Below are 18,756 nucleotides of genomic sequence, written 5' to 3'. Positions count from 1 at the left end.
GGGGGGCTGATCCTCTGCCTTCAGCTCCCGTCATGATCCCAGGGTCCTGGGATCGGGCCCCACATCTGGCTCCCTGCTTAGTGGGGAGGCTGCTTCTCCCTCTCTCTCTCCCTCTGCCCCTCCCCACAGCTTGTGTTCAAATAAATACATAAACTGTTAGAGAAATAACTATCTTAAAATAAAGGTGGGGGAGAGTTGGTACTTCTTTGGCAGGCAGCTTGAAAATGACATAAAGTGCCCATGACCTTGGATGGAGGAGCTCACTCCCAGGACTTGACGCCACAGATGTGTGCCTGCACATGCGTACGAGCGCGCACACACAAATGTGCGTGTGCCTTGAGGCCGGTGAGTGCTGCCAACCGTCAGAGACCACCTCAGCGTCCCGTCAGGGCCGGGTCACCGGGTGGGGGTGCACTGTGTCCTGGGTGCCCAGCAGCTGTTCAGAACTACGCACCTGTTCCCTCCGTGCTGCTCCCCAGGGACCCTGACAGGTCCTGTTGGGGAGAAAACATCCAGGGGGAGAGCAAAGTGGAGGCCACATTCCCAGTGGGAAGGAGAGGCGGGGAGGGGCCAGCACTGGTTTGCACGTGCGCACGGGACCTCACAGGGGCCCACTGCACGGGTGCTTGTCTGGACAAGTTGGGGTGAGAAGCCGGAGAGGACTGCACCTTCCATCCCTTCGCTTTCTACTGTTTGAAGTCCTTTCTAAGCCCACGTATTCTCTCTTTAGTAAATTTAGAAATGGGAGTCAGGTTTGCCCATCACAGGTTTGCAGACTAGGGTTTTTAGCAGGGGATGTGAGGCGGTGTCCGACCTTTGTCACAAGTGTGGCCACCTCCTCTGTCCTTATCATGACAGTACACCCTGCTTCTCACCAACTGGACATTTCCACATCTTAACATTTCTGGGTTGGGGGGGTTCCTTATAGTCAGTAGTGTCTTGCACTTGTAACTGACAGCATGTTTTCTTGGTGGCACTAAAATAATGGGGCATGTCAGTGGACTGCATCTGCTCAGTGAAACATGGGTCTGTCTCCTGTGGATCCTGCAGCAATTCTGGTTTCTTAGAACCTTCTACCTGTGCCCCTGCTCGGAGGACCCACCACATGTCCTTGGGCAGAGCTCCCAGGGTCAAAGGCCACCATGGTAATGATCCTGAGGGCCAAGGTGCCACCGGTGACAGAGCCTTATGCACACGGAACTCTCCCATGGCCTGCAAGTCGTAGGGGTACTTTGTTTATACATAGAACGAGAAGCTGGTCCGTCGACACTAGTGTTAGGAGATTTCACATTACATATCTGCATTCAGTTTCTCCTGTGAACCAAAGATGTGGCATTCATTGAACTTACATCCCCAACACTGAGTAGCACCTCCACACCCCTGTCCCCACCCACCTGCACCACATCAGGCTCACACCTGAACTCCAATGCGCAGCCTGTGCCGTCTCGTTCATGGTAAGAAGTCGTCTGGCAGCAGCAATGAGGTTGGCTCTAGCACTAAGACCTCTTCCAAGGTCACCTCTAGGCAATGTGAGGCAGCCTGGACTAAAAGCAAAAGCAGGTAACCTCATGTCATCCCAAGAATGTCTTCAAGGTGAGTCCAGTTATTGTGCACACAGCTCAGAACTATCTGTACAGCCCCCAGCCCAGATGATGACTCACAAGCTGGAAAGATGACCTGCTTTCACAAGCTGCCCTTCCTTAGAATTTCCTCCTCTGTTGAGTAAGGAAGGGGAAATCCCTAACGCTAGGCCCCAGTCTTTTATGGGATTGACGATGGAGTAATATGAAGCAGGCACGAGTAAGGAAGGGGAATGTGGCTGAGTATCCACTAGCTCCCTGGAGGCAGGGAGGGAATTCAAAAGGGCAAGAGGCTGAGCAGGGGGCCCTGATGGCCAGGGTGGACAGGGGAGGGACCTGCGGAGTCTGTGCCATTTATTGGACACCATCCATGCTGCCCTATCACAACTAAAGACACTAGTACCGCAGGGTGACCCCACCCAAGGGCTCCAGGAACTGTCTCGGCAGGGCTGAGACACAGCTCAAGACCCTGCTCTCGTCCCAAGATTATGGTCAAAAGTCATGGGATAGTGGAGACCCACCACTGGTTTGCTGTTGGTAAGTATCTGAGGGTGCATGTCCTCTTCCACCTGGTCAGATCATTGGAGACCTCCGTGCACCCCCACACCCTGCAGTTCTACACAGTGAAAAGTAACAGGAGTGTCTTCTCTCAAGAGCAAAGACCTGACTGGAGCTGCGGATGTGGAAGTGTGAGCAGAGGCACCTGGTGAAGCAGCGCACTCAGCCCCCCTACACAAGCGTTTCTTCTCTGCCCTAAATTTAGGCCCAAACTGCAGACCACCTGTAAACCTATCAGCAACAATGAGAAGCAAATCACATGACTGTGGGACATAACCACAGATGAGGCTCAGCTATCACAGAAAGTTCCAGCTCAATTTCCCCCAACTCTGAGGTCAGTTCTGTCGTACATGAAGAAGGAAAAGGTGCCCACTCTAGGATTCCAGATGACTCTTCTCTCTGGAGGTCACAAAGCATGTGAGAGCTGCTACCTTTAGAGTTAGCTCTGCATTTGCCTTGGAGTTTTCCAGCAGCATTTTGAAATAATTTTAGAATCCCCCTCCCCCCCCCAAAAAATCTCCTGTCCTTGTCCTCCCTTGGTGAAGCTAAGCACTACGGGTGAAGAACCCACAGCTGAAAGGCAGTAATTCACTCTGGAGGACTCCTAGGGACCATCTGGCAGTGCTTTCTGAAGGGTGACCCAGTAAGAACAATTTGGCGCTACCCAGGCACCAGGTTCTGACATCTGACCTGGCTCCCAACAGCCACAGAAGAATGGCCTGGCTCCTGCCACAGGACACCAAGGTCACGCCTGCTGGTGGCTGGGACCACAGCAGGAAGTTCAAATCCTGGATAAAAACAGCCACAGACACGTTTCTACTCCCTACAGCACAGGGAGTAGACAAACTGTCAACTGTCAGGCAAAACTCTGGTCTCAAATGCCAGAAATTCATGTGAAAGCCCTATTTTTCCCTTCCCAACAGACTACTAAATCCAGCTGGTAAGTAGGTGCTAGAGGGGACTTAATAGCTAGAGTCCCACAAAGCTACTTAAAGGAAAGATCACCCGCCACCCCCCCCGCCCCCCGCAACCTTCTCACTATAATCTTGTAAGACAGGGGTTGGCAAACTGTGGCCCATGGGCTAAATCTGGCCCATTGCCTTTCTGTACAGTCCCTTGATGAAGAACTATTTTTGCAGATGAACATTTACAACAGACTTGATAAATCAGGAATACTAGCTTTAAATTCCAGTAAGCAAAATGTTACTCTCCAAAAAAAGAATTCCATTTTTCTCATTAGGCCTATAACATTAGAAAAGAACTGCACTCAGCTGCTAGATTTTGAATTTCATCAATAACCAATTTTGTGGAAATCCATTTTCTCTCACTATATAAATATTTACACAGTACCTTCAATTTTGTCTCTTGGCCCACAAAGCTTAAGTATTTACTGACATAGGCCCTTGGCAGAAGGATGTTTGCCGACCCCTGATTTAAGGACATCAATTTGAATCCCAAAGCATCTTAAGATGTCAAATTCCATTCCTAAATTATATGCCAAGAGGAAGAAGGGCACAGCTTCTTAAATATTAACGCACACTTTCTTTTTTATTATATTAAAATCAGGCAATGGTCTGACAATAAAAAGGCTGCTTATGGAATACTGTTATGTTCAACTTTACTTACAGGATGTTAAATCCTTAGAACTAAGGTATCCCCCAGAAAAAGATTAATGGAAACATCGATTGCTTTTCAGACTTGATAGTTGCTGCTTCAAAAGGTGGTTTTATACAAACACTAAATTAAAAAAAAAAAAATCTTTAGAACACAATGAATCGCTTTTATTTCGGTATGCATCCACATCTCAGCATTTAGTGGTCCTGAACAGAAAAGTGGAAAAACGCAGCAATTTGCCAGGAAGTCAAGCCCGCCAATTTCGGGGATCTGCTGTGCACACTGAGTTCTTTCTCGATCCCTGCTGAGGACCATGAGACGCAGCAGCACCAAAACCAAAGTATGCACCGAATCCAAGGTTCTTTTCGTTCCAGTTGTCAGATTCCAAACTAGACTCAAATGGATTGTAAGATGACCACATGAGAACCCTGTTTAAAACTTCTTCAATTGTTAAAAGCAAAAGCAATTACAGGAAAAGAAAACAATTCATTCAGAGGGATCGTGTGTGCTTACAAGTGTCTTCTGTGGCCTTTCTCCAAGTTTTACCACCAAGCACTTTGAGAGCTGGCAGGTCTGAATACCCCTGGTGACTGTTCTTTTCACTTTATCAAAACCTGAGCTAAAAAACGGCATCAGCTGATGATGACAGCAGAGGGTGGCAGGGCTGAGGACCCAATATTCATTCCCAGGCTGGTGGAGAGTGAGTAAATGTGGTTCCAAACTAAACGAGGGAAGTCAGAGACTCTTTCCAACCTTACCTGATGGCTTCTGGCCAAAGCAAGGAAGTATTGGGTTGTGATGGTGCAAAAAGGGACTTGAGGAGGAAGGAAAAAGCAGCACCCCTCGATTAAGGTGGGGGAGAAGATATGGGGAAAGCCCTGAATTCCTCACCAAAGGCCAATTTCAGAGGGGAGCAGAGGGGGTTACAATCTATGCTTCGGCCGAGGGTGGTCATGGGAAGTGGAGAAAGGATGATGGCTTGGAGGGGGGAGGGCATCATTTAAGACTTAAAAAAAAAAAACCGGGGGTGCAGCTGGAGCACCCCTGCACACCCAGCAGTAGTCCCACAGGCTGCGACCTGAAACCTTCACGCCTATTCTAGCAAGCCACCCCAAGCTGGAGGGCTGTTGCAGGGACAGAAGGGTGGGTGGGTGGAGGGAGGGAGGGAGGCAGCAGGAGGAGAAGGGGAGAAGGCAGAGACCCCAGGCCATGTAATCAGCAGCAAGGTGATTGTGTGATGTGTCTTTTCACAGTTGAGTTAGATGTGCCCCACCGGTTATGATGGGAATCAATTTAAATATACTTTCTTGATCCCAGAAGTTCAACTATGTGGACAGTGGTTACACTTGACAGGATGATTTGTTATAGCACAACTTATATATTTCAAATGGACAAAAAATTAGTATCGTTTACAGTATCTTAAGATAAATTGCCTTTGAATGGGAGCTTCCTTTCCAGTACTTTTGAGGTCTACAAGACGTATCTAGAAAATGTACTACTGTGGAAAATGACTGCTTAAATCGAATGGGGGGGGAGGGGGGGGCCTGTGGTTTCTCTTATTGATTAATTGCTGTAACACTGTCCTTCGGGTGGCTGAGGGAGTTTCATGTTTTCTTTAGACATCATTAGGCGCCGGAGCTCTTGCAGGACAACTTTGATACTATATGAATTCTGCCATTTTGCTAGCACGGATATGGCTCTTGGGTCCACCTACAGAAAGGCAAACAAAAAACTGTCAGGCTTTCCAACAAATGAATCACTATATGCTGGAGTAAAACTGCAGATAGGAGTAAAGTGCATTTCTCAAGTGGAACATGCCCATCACACCACCATATCTGACATGTAGAATTACCTGCATGACTCCCTCCCTCTGGGCAGTCTGTTTTTTCCTGTTTGTGTCTGAACCCTCACTGTTTAGGAGAAGGAAACTATGGATATGTAAAGCTACCTTCAGAGAAATGGCCCTGACACTTAGCAAGACTCCACCCAGCTGGCTCTAGAACAGTGACCTGCTCTCCTGGACTGGCTGCTGCCTCTGCTCAATCCTGTCCTTTCTTGGCTCTACACCCAGGTGGTAGATGATAACAATGTTCAGTGCAGTAAGGAGCAAAGGCAAGTGGTGGCCCAAATCCACACTCTGGTGACAAGGCCCTGCCTCTGAGTCACATTCTCTCATGTTAGTACAGCAATTCCCAAAAGAAATTTCCCAAAGTGTGAGTTGAGTTCTGGGTTCAGGACTTTGGTGGAGCTCAGATACAACATTAAACACTGAACACACAGCAACAAGCCCATCTCTTTTCGCTTTTCTTTCAAGTCTTCTGAGCGTCTCAAAACAAAGGCTTAACTCACATAATGCTAACACGTAAAACCCTTCAACACTTGCTGATCTCCCCTTTGAGCAGGTCTCAAAGGCTCAAAGCCTTTGGCAAGAAACATGGGGCATTTATTAATGTCACTTTGATTCTGTAGTATTTACTGTTGCCATTACTGCCTTCTATGACGAGAGGCTGGTTTTCCATTTATGGTAGTAAAAATGAATGTGAAAAGGCAGGCCATTAAAGGGGAAAAAAATAGCATGTCCTGTAAATAAGGCTCAGGAAGTACAATTATGACCCCGGATAGGACTTTGCAGCTCCAAGCCTCAGGCTCCTCATCTCTACCTCATGAGGGTGTATCATGAAGACAGAATGAGCTCCTATCTCAAAGCAAGCAGCACAGTGTTGGCCCAGAGTAAGTGTCACACGAATGATGATTTAAACACAGCTGAGGAATAGGCCCTTACACCAAGTCTGCATATGTTCATACTGCAATATATTTCATCATCAAATCACCAAGGAATATATAGAATTAGGGCCACAGTGCTCCTGGTGTTTGAGTACAAAGCATCTCTCAACCCAAAGAACAAGTATGGGCAGGAAAAACAACTTACCACTCCATTAGAACTATTAACTCCATTCATATTAATTTTTGTTACAAATCTTACAAAGGGGGGTGCTTCTGGGTATTTAGGTCCACATTCTATTTTAAGGCTGTATATTCGGTTTTCATAAATTGTCTGGAAAAAAAAGGTACAGAGATGTCAGGCAATTACACACCATGAACTCAAAAAGGCAGATCTTTTGAAACCCCATTTATTCCTGCCTGCAGAACTGGTGCATCTGCTTCCTATGTTTATACATAGTCTACTTGTTATTTGTTAAATTAGTAGTAACTTGTCCCCACACTAGTGTATATCAATTCTGGTCTTGGGGGCATAAAATGGCAGAAAATTTAAAATAGTATCACTGAAGTTTCAAGTTAGTGTTATTTAAATCCAATCAGATGGATTTGTTTTTATATTAATTTCTCTACTTTGCAGACCTGTCCTGTGCTCTGGGCAATGGTGTGTAATAGGCATTCTTTACTCTGGAAAGCCACATTAAAGGTCTACTCACAGCAGGGTCATCAGCCAATGCGGTAAATACCACCATGTGCAAAGCACTGAAAAGGTAGCTCCTTTGAGAACTTCAAAATTAAACAAAAGTTAGTGGGTGTGGGTGCGGATACAAGAACTGTTTTCCCATTTCCTCATCACTTTGGGGTGGTGGGCAACATCATCTCTCCCTGCAAACTTCATCAATCTGAGAGACTACAGGTATTTAGTGGGTGAGGTGGGGAGCCGAGGATGCCAGGCCTACAGAGGGAAAAGACTGTCCTTCAAACACCAACCGTGGCTCTGTAGAAAAACACAGTCATGCCAGTCGCCCATGGCAATGAACTTTTCACTGTAACTTCCACTTGACGAGCAGCAAAATGTGCTGTCTTAGCTTCCATCTGCCTAGAGGGCCCTGCCCCAACCTGAACTATCTACCATACACCCATTAAGACCCAGTTCAAACATCATCTGCTCAAATGTCACCTGGCTCAGTCATCATACGGGATAAGTTAGTCCACAGCTTTCTGTCTTATATGAAGTGGTGATGTCCTAATTTAAACATCTAAAGGCCACCCTGAAGGGGGACGTCTCCTCATTAGACTGGTCCCCTTGAAGGCAGAGGCCACCCACCCTCCAATGGGACCCCTTCTCAGGCACCAGTGCTCCAGCCTTCCTCAGGAACTCCTGCCCAAATAATGACTCCTGTGTAAACAGCGACATCTAGCTGTCTTTGGGGGAAGACTAAATTCCAGAAGATCCTTGAAAAGATTATGTCTAAATAATGGTCTATCCCTAAGAAAAAAACTGGAACATATTTTAAGATTCAGAAGACATTCATAATGTACCCATAAAGACCTTTCACATCTACTTAACAGGGACTCCAAACTGTGACAAACTTAAACTCAATTCTGGATTTCCACCCACCCTCAACCTGCTCTTCCTCTCTTCTTCCCTTATAAATGGCACCACCATCTAGCAGTTGGTTAAAACAAAACCTGGCAGCCAGCCACAATTCCCTTTTCTCTTACCCACTACCTTCCAATCAAAAGGAGATCTCAGCTTCCATCTCCAAGAGTAATCCCACACCCACCCACTTCCCTTTACCACGCCCCTCGTCTCAATCACCCCAGGCCTCTGTTTTCTCTTGCTCCTCCTACAATCTGTTCTCCACACAGCAGCCTGACTGATCTTTCAAAATCAAGAACCAGCCCTGACCCTCTAATGGCTATGAGTGACCCAAAAAGGAAGACCACATTCCCAGATGGGACCCTGTGTACCCCTGCCCTCCTCTCTTTTTATTCTTCTTCCTCTTCATCTAGCCCCACACTATCTCTCCCTTGGGGTCCTGGCACCACTTGCTGTTCTGTGTCCATCCTGCAGCTCTTTGGCTCAAGGGTACCATCCTCGCAGAAGTCCTCCTGACTCCCCATCTCATGCCAGACTGGATAAACTACGAAGGAGGGCAGGGGCCTCCACGGAACTGGTACTCAAGTGTTTCTTGACTTGAATATTGCTCTTTACAAGTTTATAAAATGAAGAGCTTGTTGCAACTAAGGTGCTCCCTTGGAAGACAAAAATTAACTCAGTCAACACAACAAAAGGGAAGCAAACAGAGGTTTGTGGAAAATATGATAAAAGGTCTATCCTCAGGGGCTAGCACCATCTCCATTGGCAACTATGCACTGAACAGTACCTGCTGACTGCATGGATCCCAAGTTCATCTCTGGACGTCTGGCCTGCTCATCCTCAATGGTTTTGTCACACAATTCAGACAGAATTCCTTACATAAAGTAGTCCCTGGAGGCATGGGCTTGTGGTAAATATCAAAATAAGTTAAAAAAATATTTGATATCATATTTTGGAGGTTCTGATGCACCAATTTATTCACCTGCTAGTATGTTTTGTGGCTTATCAGTCTTGACAAGATTTCACTAATCGTTCTACCTATTAACAACAGCATCAAATGGTTAAGAAGGTGAGCAGCCTGGTAACAGGATTCTGTTTATTACATGTGTTAAATCTTATTACTCTTGACACTATGAAGTCTAATCTAAAAATGTGCATTCTATGATTACTTTCTTAGAAAGCAAAAAGAAATACTAAATTTCTGACCATAGATGTTCAACTTGCAACTTTCCTAGAATACACTAATAAATGCAAGTCAAGTGAACATCGAGACACCTGAAGGATCATTAAAAAGTACAAAGCAAGACTTTTGTAGAAAACAGGGTTATGTTTTTTTTTCTGTTTTGTTTACTAGTGCTCCAGAGACCTGCTGAAAATGTTCCATTGATGAAAGGAATTATGCCTGAAGGAGAACTGCTAGAACATTCTATGAGGAAACACTGGTCAAGATTCATTATTTGATCATGAAACACTTTCCACTTTGTGGATGTGACCTGAGCTTCATGGGGCAATATGGTAGTGCCTATCAAAATGTGAAACAGGCATGCTCAAACCAGCAAGACTATTTTTAGGAATTTCCTACAGGCAGACTTGTATTTGTGCACAAAAATGTGAAGAATTAAAAAAAAAAAAAAAAAAAAAAGTGAAGCACTGTCTGCAATAGCAAAAATAACTACAAACAATCTAAATGTCCACCTGCAAGGGAATGATTGAACAAATAGGGCATATTCCAAAAATCAGATACTTTGTAGCCTTTTCAAAGGCTGAGGCCCAGACAAGCACATGGAAGACCACATGGAAAGACTGCTAAGAGGTAGGTTTCCATACAGCCCAGTAGCTGAATATGTACAGCCTGTAAAAGCAGACAAACACCTCCCTCTAGCTGAGACTACTAATGTACACATGGGTTGTTTCATCCACTAGACACTACAGGCCCTGGGCCTAAAATACACATATGAGAGAATCCCAGCCTAGTCATGATGAAAAACAGCAGATAAATTCCAACATGGACATTCTACATAACATCTGACCAGTACACCTCAAAACTGTCAAGGGCCAACAAAACATAATGTAGTATCTTGGATAGGATTCTGGAACAGAAAATAGACACAAGGTAAAAACTAAGAACGTCTGAATAAGATATGGACTTTAGTTAATAGCAATGCATCAATATGGGGCCACTGGTGGTGACAAATGTACTATTCCAATATTAGATGCTAACGACATGGGAAGCAGGGTTCCCCTGCTTCCAGGTACACCTGGAACTTTCCATACTATCTTCACACCTTTTCTGTAAGTCTAAAAGTATTGTGAAATAAGTTTATCTTGAAAATGCAGGAGATATGAACAAAAGGAAAAGGTACTGGTTGCAAAACAAGCAAATCATAAAACCTCAATATATAAAAAGGTCAATCAGGTCAAGCCAGATGACTGGTACTCAACTGAAATCTTACGCAGGCACCTGCAAGTTATATGTGATGTACAATGTGGGCAATGTGCTGTGTGAGAATGAGGGGTGAGGCCTTCAAAAAGTGAGAAGGTCTATATGGCTCTGGAGGAGGATAGGGAGGAAACCACATAGGAAGAGGTGTGTAAGAAGATGTACTGAACACTGCTTACAGTGAATTTGGAGAGCGGGGATATGGCAGTTAGGATAAGCCAGAAAATGAGATGCAGCACTAAGCATTTTAAGAGAATTTAGCTCAGGGAAATGGTTAAACAGGTGTCACTGGACTGAAAACATAAAAGGGGAAGCTGAGCTAACCAGAGGCAACCTGCAGAAAGCAGGTGGTACCCCTTGAGGCTGGGAGAACAAAGGGAATAAGCCGCGGTTTTTCAGACCTAGAGGCTCCGGGAGAGAGGTCTCTAGAGCTGAACTCGACCTCTGAGGAGGAGATGCAGCCGCCGGCTCTGGGAGGAGCCCCAATAGCTGGTGCCGGGATGAAGGGCCATCACCAGAGTGGTGCATACAGAACAGGCAAACAAGGAAAAAGTCCTTTCTCCTTGCCTTTCAGGCACTGTCCTGCGTTCCCAACTGGAGGAAGCTAATAGGGTGCCAGCTGGCAAAGGAAAAATGTAGTCTGCAGAGTCCCAGCCCCAGTATCCAAAAGTGGAGCTGAGAAAGATGGGCTAGCTTGAGTTGGCACCTGCCAACATCCCTCCAGACACTGACAAGACAAAATTTTCCTCTGTACTGAGCCTCTACCTCTTTCCACAAGTCAGAATATCCTGCTGAGTGAGCTACTGGACCTATCTTCAGGCAACATTAACCATTCATTTCTCCAAGTCAATGCTAGTGCCACTTAGAAAATTCTAGAACCTAAAAACTAAATTGTCCAATTAACCACACAATCCTAATCTAAATTACAAAGGAGAAGGCAAGTACTTATCCTTTCCATTTGTCGTCTGTTCCTGTCGTGTCAGCCCGCATGTGCCCCCCATCCAGGCTGGGAGAGCTGCTCTAGTTTCCAATGTCTTTCAGTGTCCCCGATATTGTTGCTGCCTCCTGGGACCTCTCCTCTGGGTGCTCGGTTCTGCCTCCCACGTCCTCCAAGCCCCAGGGCGGAGTTACTGTTTGCTCCACTGTTATCTCTGTAGCCCCACAGTGTATCTTCTCTGCCTTTTCAGTCCAACACTAATTTGATCAACTCCTTGTATTAAATTCTCTCTGTTGAAATACCTGGCATGGTTTCTCTTTCCCTGACTGACTCAAAGAGTTAAGCGGAACAAAGTGAACTTCTTATTTGACATACTCTGTATTGTCTGAGAATGTTGAGGATATATTCATGGATCACACATGCTACATAAAGCTTTTTTTAAAAAAAGACAAACCAATATGCACCGATATGGAAAGACATCCACCATCTGTTAAATGAAAAAAATGAAGTTTCAAACCATTGTGTATATATAGCAAGGTCTCATTTTTATTAAAAAGGATATGTACTTATGTTTGTGTACCCAAAGCAAAAGCCAGTAGAAACACTCATTCTGTGGGTAACATGATGAAAGGGGGAAGGATTACTTTCCTTTTACCTCACACATTCCTGTAATTATGTTTTGTTCTCAAGCACGCACACAGTATTTTTAGATAAGTACGTGTATAAACACACACCCAGGCTCCAGCCCGCACATAAAAACATTATCTTGGACAACTCAAGACATAAACAGTGTTTCTCAACCAAGGCAATGTCTGCCCGCCCCCATCCCCCACCCCCACAGGGGGTGGGATTTAGGCAACATCTGGAGACCTTAATGGTTGTCACAACTTGGGGAGGGAGGTGCTACTAGCATCTAGTGAGCAGAGACCCGGGGTACTGCTAATCCTACAATGCACAGGACAGCCTCACAACAAAGAATGATCCAGCTCAAGATGTCAATAGCACTGAGGCTGAGAAATTTCTCTGTAACCTAGCTATTCTTAGCACCTCTGTGGTTAGAGGTGAAATAATCCACATCTAATGCTGTGGACAGTTGGGCATTTGCCAGAATTCTGCAAAGGGCACTCGCATGAGAAACTCTGCTTTTAGGTTTGGAGAAGTTGCTTTCTTAAAAAAAATAAAAAATTCAAATAGCTAACACACATAATTAAAGCAACTCAGAGTACAAAAAAGTCTATGATAAAAAATAAGTCTCCTTTCTACCCTGATCCTAGCCAGCCAGATCCCTTTTGAAGAAGGCAACCACTGTCAACAACTTCTTTCATGTTCCCCCAAAAGTACTATAAACACACAGAGGCACAAGTATATGTATGACTTTTTCCTCTTCCCCACCTCACCACCCCAGTAGCAGCATATTCTATACTGCTTTGTACCTTTTTTCACTTAAATATCATGGAAATAATTCCATTTCAGCACACAAAAATCTTGCCTCATCCTTTTCAATAGCTAAACAGTACATACTACATGGTCTACTGAAAGACACTGAGGTGGCTTCCAATATTTCACTACAATTGAAAATGCTGCATTCCATAATTTTGTATATATAGGCCTTTGGGCAACACATTAAAAAAAACTGACTAAATTCCTAGAATTGCTGGATCACTTTTGATGGAGGATCTTCTTTTGAGTTATGTAGTCACAAAAATATAATAGGGAAATAAGTTACTCAAGTGCTCTATTTGGATGCTTTAGTAATTATGTTGATAGTCCAGAGGCCTAGCATATACCTTGTATGCTAGTAGGCTGGTCACAGGAAGCACCTAGGGCAGACATTTCCTTTTACAACTCTGCTTTTAATCTTGGGGAGCCTGGGCAAGTATAAATATAGGGGTAAAAAAGCAATCACTGACAACATTGGTGAGGGTAAAGAGAAACTGAAACCCTCAGGAGCTGCTGCTGGGAATGCAAAACGGCTTCCACTTTGTAAAGCAGTCTGGTGGTTATGTAAAATGTTAAACATAAAGTTACCATATGATCCAAATGATTCCACTCCTAGATATACACCTAAGAGAAAATGAAGACATATGTCCACACAAAAACCTGCACACAGATATTCACTGCAGCATTATTCCTAATAGGCAAAAAAAAAAAAAAAAAAAAAAAAAGGAAAAAAATCCAAATGTCTATCAAACAAAGTATAAAGAAAATATGGTCTATCCACATAAGAGACTATTATTCAGCTATCAAAAGGAATAAACTACTCAATTACTGGTAAGTGCTAGAACATGTATGAACCTTGAGAACATCATGCTAGTAAAAGCTACCACAAAAGACCCCATGTTGTGTGATTCCATTTATATGAACTGCACAGAGGAGACGAATCCACAGGGGCAGAGTAAATGAGTGGTTATCTTAGTAAGGGAGAGGGGCGGGGAACAGGTTGGGAGCGACTGCTAACGGGGAAAGAGGTCTTTCTCTGGTGTAATGAAAACATTCTGAAATTAGTGACAGCTGCAGAATTCTGAATATAATAAAAATCATGGAGCGGTATACTTTCCAGGTGTATTCTACAGTAAGCAAATTCTATGATATGTGAATTACATCTTGATAAGACTGTCATGTGTATATGAAGAGAATGTGTGGAAAGCATCCTGCCTACTGTAGCCACTCACTAAGCAAGCCCCCTGTGGAAAGAGTTAAACTGAAATGCAGGGTAACCTAAGGTGGTGTAGGTAGAACAGAATATTTTCAATGGAATTTGGTGGCTCATTTGTTTAAGTGTATAATTCAGTGGTATTTAGTGTATTCACAATGTTGTACACTGGTCCATTCTTAATTTGTTAGAACCTGAAAATCAGTCCGCTAATGAACAAATCTATTGAACAACTGCCCCATTCCGAGTCATTTCCAGGTGCTCTGGAGAGCAAGGAGGAGGGAAGAATAGTTTTCACCTTTAAGAAACCTAACCATTCTTAGGAAAAGAAGAAATGCAGTGAAGGAAGCCATCACCATACAGTGGGCTTTCAGAAACAGCAAGAAATGATCTCCATGAAGAAACGAGCTTTCTAGATCAAGTTTTCCTCAGTATTTAATAGATTTATAAATCCTAGCTTTCAGAGATTTTTTAAAAAGATAAAGAAATGAGTAAAAAACAGTAAATTGAATATATATATTTTTAAACCCAAAAAACAAAACCATAGGGTCAAAGATGACTCAAGAAGCAACGTTAAATAGCAAAGCCAGTCATTCACTGTGTGTATTTACGATAGTCCAAGATGAACGGTAGATTATCCTAACACCTAATGAACATGACCCTCTTCCTTGTTTCAGCCAGGGCCACATCCTATGTCTTTCTCCTTCCCACAGAGTTGGTGCAGAGCCTGTGCACACAGTGAAAAGAATGACTGGCTGCCACCATCTTTGAGCACACACAGGAAAGGTCCTGTTACATTCAGAAGGAATCTCCCATGGTCTGAAACAAGTGTCACATTATGAGAATCTATTTCTTCACTCCTACCTCATATTACTACTTAACACTCTGGAAAATTCTATAATGGGAACACATGAAAACTCAAAATCTAAACAGAGAGGAGATAATGGAGCATAGGGTTAAGAGTACAGGGTCTAGAGTCAGAACCCCTTTGGGAATTAGCTATGTGACTTTGGGCAAGTAATTTTACTTCTCTGTTTTGTCACCTGTAAAATTGGATGTGACAACACAACAGTAGCTCTTAACAACAGGTTCTTGTGAGAATTCAATGACATTTCTTGGAGGTTTTACTATGTACACTAAAAAGTTAGCTGGTACTACAAAGCCTGGGAACTCTCACAAAACACAAAGCTCTAAAAGAGAGGTCAATTTTCTCATCCCTGTTGTCTCTGTCTTCTTTGCAAAGGCCTCTGGGTCTCATAGTGCCTGGAAGAGACTAGAGCCAACCAGGCAGGCAATAAGCCTTTGCTGAATGGCCTGATGAATTAGGACATGAGTGTGTGGCAGACCTGGGAAACTGTAAATGAAAACCACAACCATGAAGGCGTTCCAAAATTTGTTTGGATGCTGTCTTCAGAACGCTGGCTACTGTATCTGGGGCCTTGTTATTTGATAAGCCCAAGAGTCTGTTCTAAACTAGCCGTGAGGGTGTAATGACCTCACACCTCCCTGTCTACATGTTATGTAAATTCACACTATGAGTCTAAACAGGTTTTTGCTTACCATGAGAGGGATTAAACAGCATCAGAGGAGGTTCAAATATATAAACTGAAACTGGTCAAAAAAGAATAGCCACATTTCAGAAAATATACCATTGGTGAGCTTTTTCCGTGATAAGGCTAATATTTCTTAAAAGGAGGCACAGTGAATTTAAGACATTGACATTTATAGCCGTAGCTCGACGCTTACTCTTGGAGGCCCAATTATCATCCCTGTCCATCTTGTAAGTGTCATGTCTTCGTCATCTTCTAGACCCCAGCTAACTGTGCCATCTCCTACTCCTTTCTGGCCTTCTTCCAGTTCTTCCAACAGTCGAAAATTGCGAGGGACTTTTACTCCTAAAATAAATGGAAAGAAATTCAAGATACTAGCAACTCCAGGGGAACCTGTAAGCCTGGATCTAGTTGCTCATTATTACTACGTGGAAATAAAGATGCTAACATGCAAAAAATGGCTCAAAGTTGTCATCCCTCCGACTTGCTTACAGAGCTTCTAGTACCGACCAGCACACCCACACGGAAGGGGCACATGGTTTTGTTTCAGGTGATGTGACCACTGAACCAAGCCTAGAAGGACCACCACCCCCCCTCCCTGGCCCCGCAGCTTTGATAAATTTCAAGAGTTTACATGTCAAAATGTTGATCAATTTGGGTCCAGAACAGATGAAAACCACCAATATCGGTATCATGAGGATTAAGTGCCTCAGGAGAGAAGAGGCTACTGCTTTTGTTTCATTCTTATTACACATTTCTGAGGTTAAGGGTGTGTGTGCATTTGTTGGAATGACACTCAAACTACCTCAGGAGGAACAGCCGCCAGGGCTGCATGAAATAAAAATGGTGTCCTTTTGATCAGCTAAGAGTCAACTGAAGGCACCAAGGATAAAATTTTCAACTATTCAAAACAGTTTCTCTCTTATGAAAAAGCCAAAGGAGGGTGGCTGGCTCCCTGATTTACTTGTTTCTGAAAATTCCAAAGCCTGGCAAGTAGCTCACGGAAGGAATCACACAAACACATCTCATAGGTTCAAGCTACTATACCTGAGTTCAGATTGAGGCTTGAGCCATTTCTGGGTGTTTTCCAGAACAGAGCCGAGGCATTGGGGCCAGGTAGGGGACGAGGCTGTGGGAGGGCAGGGAGAGCAATTTTCTTCCTGTGCTTGGGCACCAAGTAACTCTCCCAGGGATGCTCTCCCAACCAATCCTGCCTGCCTCTCCCCTCCTCCCACCTCCCTCCCTGGCATTTGAACTATTACCTCTGGGGGAAAAAAAACCCTCAGATTCAGACAAGTTACAAGCTCTCTCTTGCCTTCAATGCTGAGCCCCCAACTGGCCAAACTCCATGAGGCGAGCGGCACTTACCACGTAACCGTGGAGGAAAACCCACTGGAGAGACTCCAGACTGGGAGGTGTTCCCAGTATACCTTGTGTTTCCTAAGGTGGGACTCCTGCTACTATTCATTCAACTGGAGTAAATACCTGAGAATCCACTATAGGTCAGGCACTTTCCTAGGCAATGGGGAATAAGCAGTGAACAAAACAAAAATGCCTGTCCTCATGGAGCTTACCTTCTAGTGGGAAACATAAAATGACAAAACAAAAATACGAACTATATATATATATATATATATATATATAGGAGGACAGCTGTTGGGAGTTCTGGAGCAGGGAGTAATGGGGGAAGAGCTACAACATTAAATGGAGTGATCACAGAAAGCCTTACTGAGACCAGATGTCATGACTAAGACCTCACATGAAGGAGCACGACCTATGCACAGCTCAGGGGGGAGTCTTCCAATGAAGAAACAGCAAGTGCTAAGACCCTTGGGTAAGACTTTGCCTGGGATGTCAAAGAACAGCAAGATCCTAATTCAGCTAAAACTGAGTCAGTGAGATGGAAGAGCAGTGGGTGGTTAAGGACTCCAACTACTACTGACCTGAGAAGTCACTGGAGTTCTGAACAGAGGAGTGACAGGATCTAACTTGCTTTTTTAAATAGGATCCTCTGACTGCCGTGTGCAGAATAAAATGAAGGGAGCTAGGGCCTACGGCAATAATCTTGGCAAAAGAAAATACTGACTTGGACCAGTAAAGGTAGTGAGAAACAGCACAATTCCAGGTATTTGGGAGTTATGTATAAACTGGTAAGATTTGCTGTCAGATTGCTTGAGAAGTAGGAAAAAAGAGTAGTTAACTATGGCTTCTAGGCTTTTGTCCAAGCAAGTGGAAGGGTGGAGTTGCTAGTGGCACATAAATGAACACCTCATTTTACAGTTACGTATTTACTTTTAAGAATAATTTAAGGCAAGTAACATACAAATTTCCCATGTACAACGATGGTAAGAAATTTCTTAACATAAATGTAAGCAAAAGAGCTGGCTGATTGAAGGTACTTTTAAATGACACAAATAAAATAAAAAAGTACATAAATAAACGACACAGTACCTGAAAGTAAACAGAATAAACTGGAATGTATACTTGAATGGTTTGTTTGGAAAACATTGGCATTTAAAAAAAATTTATTTATTCATGAGAGACACACAGAGAGGCAGAGACATAGGCAGAGGGAGAAGCAAGCAGGCTCCATGCAGGGAGCCTGATGTGGGACTTGATCCTGGGACCCCAAGATCACACCCTGAGTTGAAGGCAGACGCTCAACCGCTAAGCCACCCAGGTGTTTTCAATCCAAATAGTCACCTGAATTATTCAACTATAGTGGATTGTGTTTTCTAGCAAACACAAAACTAAAGGATGTTTGTGACATTATAAGCCAAACAATACAATGCCTTTTGTCCAGAGAGAATTAAAGCTGAATCTTTAGTAATCTTCATTTCCCTGGGCAGTAGAGCGGGGAGCGGGATCACTATGTTCAACTACTGCTTTTACCACTGTTTAATGTATAAGCCTATTCTCACAAAAATGAATACCAAAAGAACACAAAATCATACAGATAGGAAGACTGATAAATATCAAATGGTGTAACAGGCTGAATTGTGTCCCTGCAAGTTAAAGCCCTAGCTGCTAGCATCTCAGAATGTGACAGTATTTGGAAATGAAAGTCTTCAAAGGGGTGATTAGGTTAAAATGAGTCCACTGG

The 18,756-nt window shown here is 43.9% G+C and overlaps 1 protein-coding gene across 6 annotated transcripts in view; it reads right to left on the bottom strand.

The window, feature by feature from the left end:
* Positions 1 to 3,660: 3,660 nt before the first annotated feature.
* The window catches only part of UBE2V1 (ubiquitin conjugating enzyme E2 V1), a 30,970-nt gene continuing 15,874 nt past the window's right edge, over positions 3,661 to 18,756 (bottom strand). For 2 of the 6 annotated variants that reach the window (XM_072735582.1, XM_026014761.2), the window contains exons 2-5: positions 16,701 to 16,782; positions 15,850 to 15,998; positions 6,682 to 6,807; positions 3,661 to 5,462 (exon numbers count right to left, since the gene is read on the bottom strand). In XM_072735582.1, coding sequence (XP_072591683.1) covers positions 5,316 to 5,462; positions 6,682 to 6,807; positions 15,850 to 15,894 — 318 coding nt within the window. In that variant the 5' untranslated portion in view covers positions 15,895 to 15,998; positions 16,701 to 16,782 and the 3' untranslated portion in view covers positions 3,661 to 5,315. Of the gene's footprint in view, positions 5,463 to 6,681; positions 6,808 to 15,663; positions 15,715 to 15,849; positions 15,999 to 16,700; positions 16,783 to 18,756 lie in introns of those variants that run through there. The other 4 variants (XM_026014762.2, XM_072735581.1, XM_026014763.2 and 1 more) reach the window with 3 other exon arrangements.

This window comes from Vulpes vulpes, chromosome 14, assembly GCF_048418805.1.
Source record: "Vulpes vulpes isolate BD-2025 chromosome 14, VulVul3, whole genome shotgun sequence".
Lineage (NCBI taxonomy): Eukaryota > Metazoa > Chordata > Mammalia > Carnivora > Canidae > Vulpes > Vulpes vulpes.
Note: the sequence above shows the minus strand (reverse complement) of the source record. Positions and strands in the feature narration are given on the sequence as shown.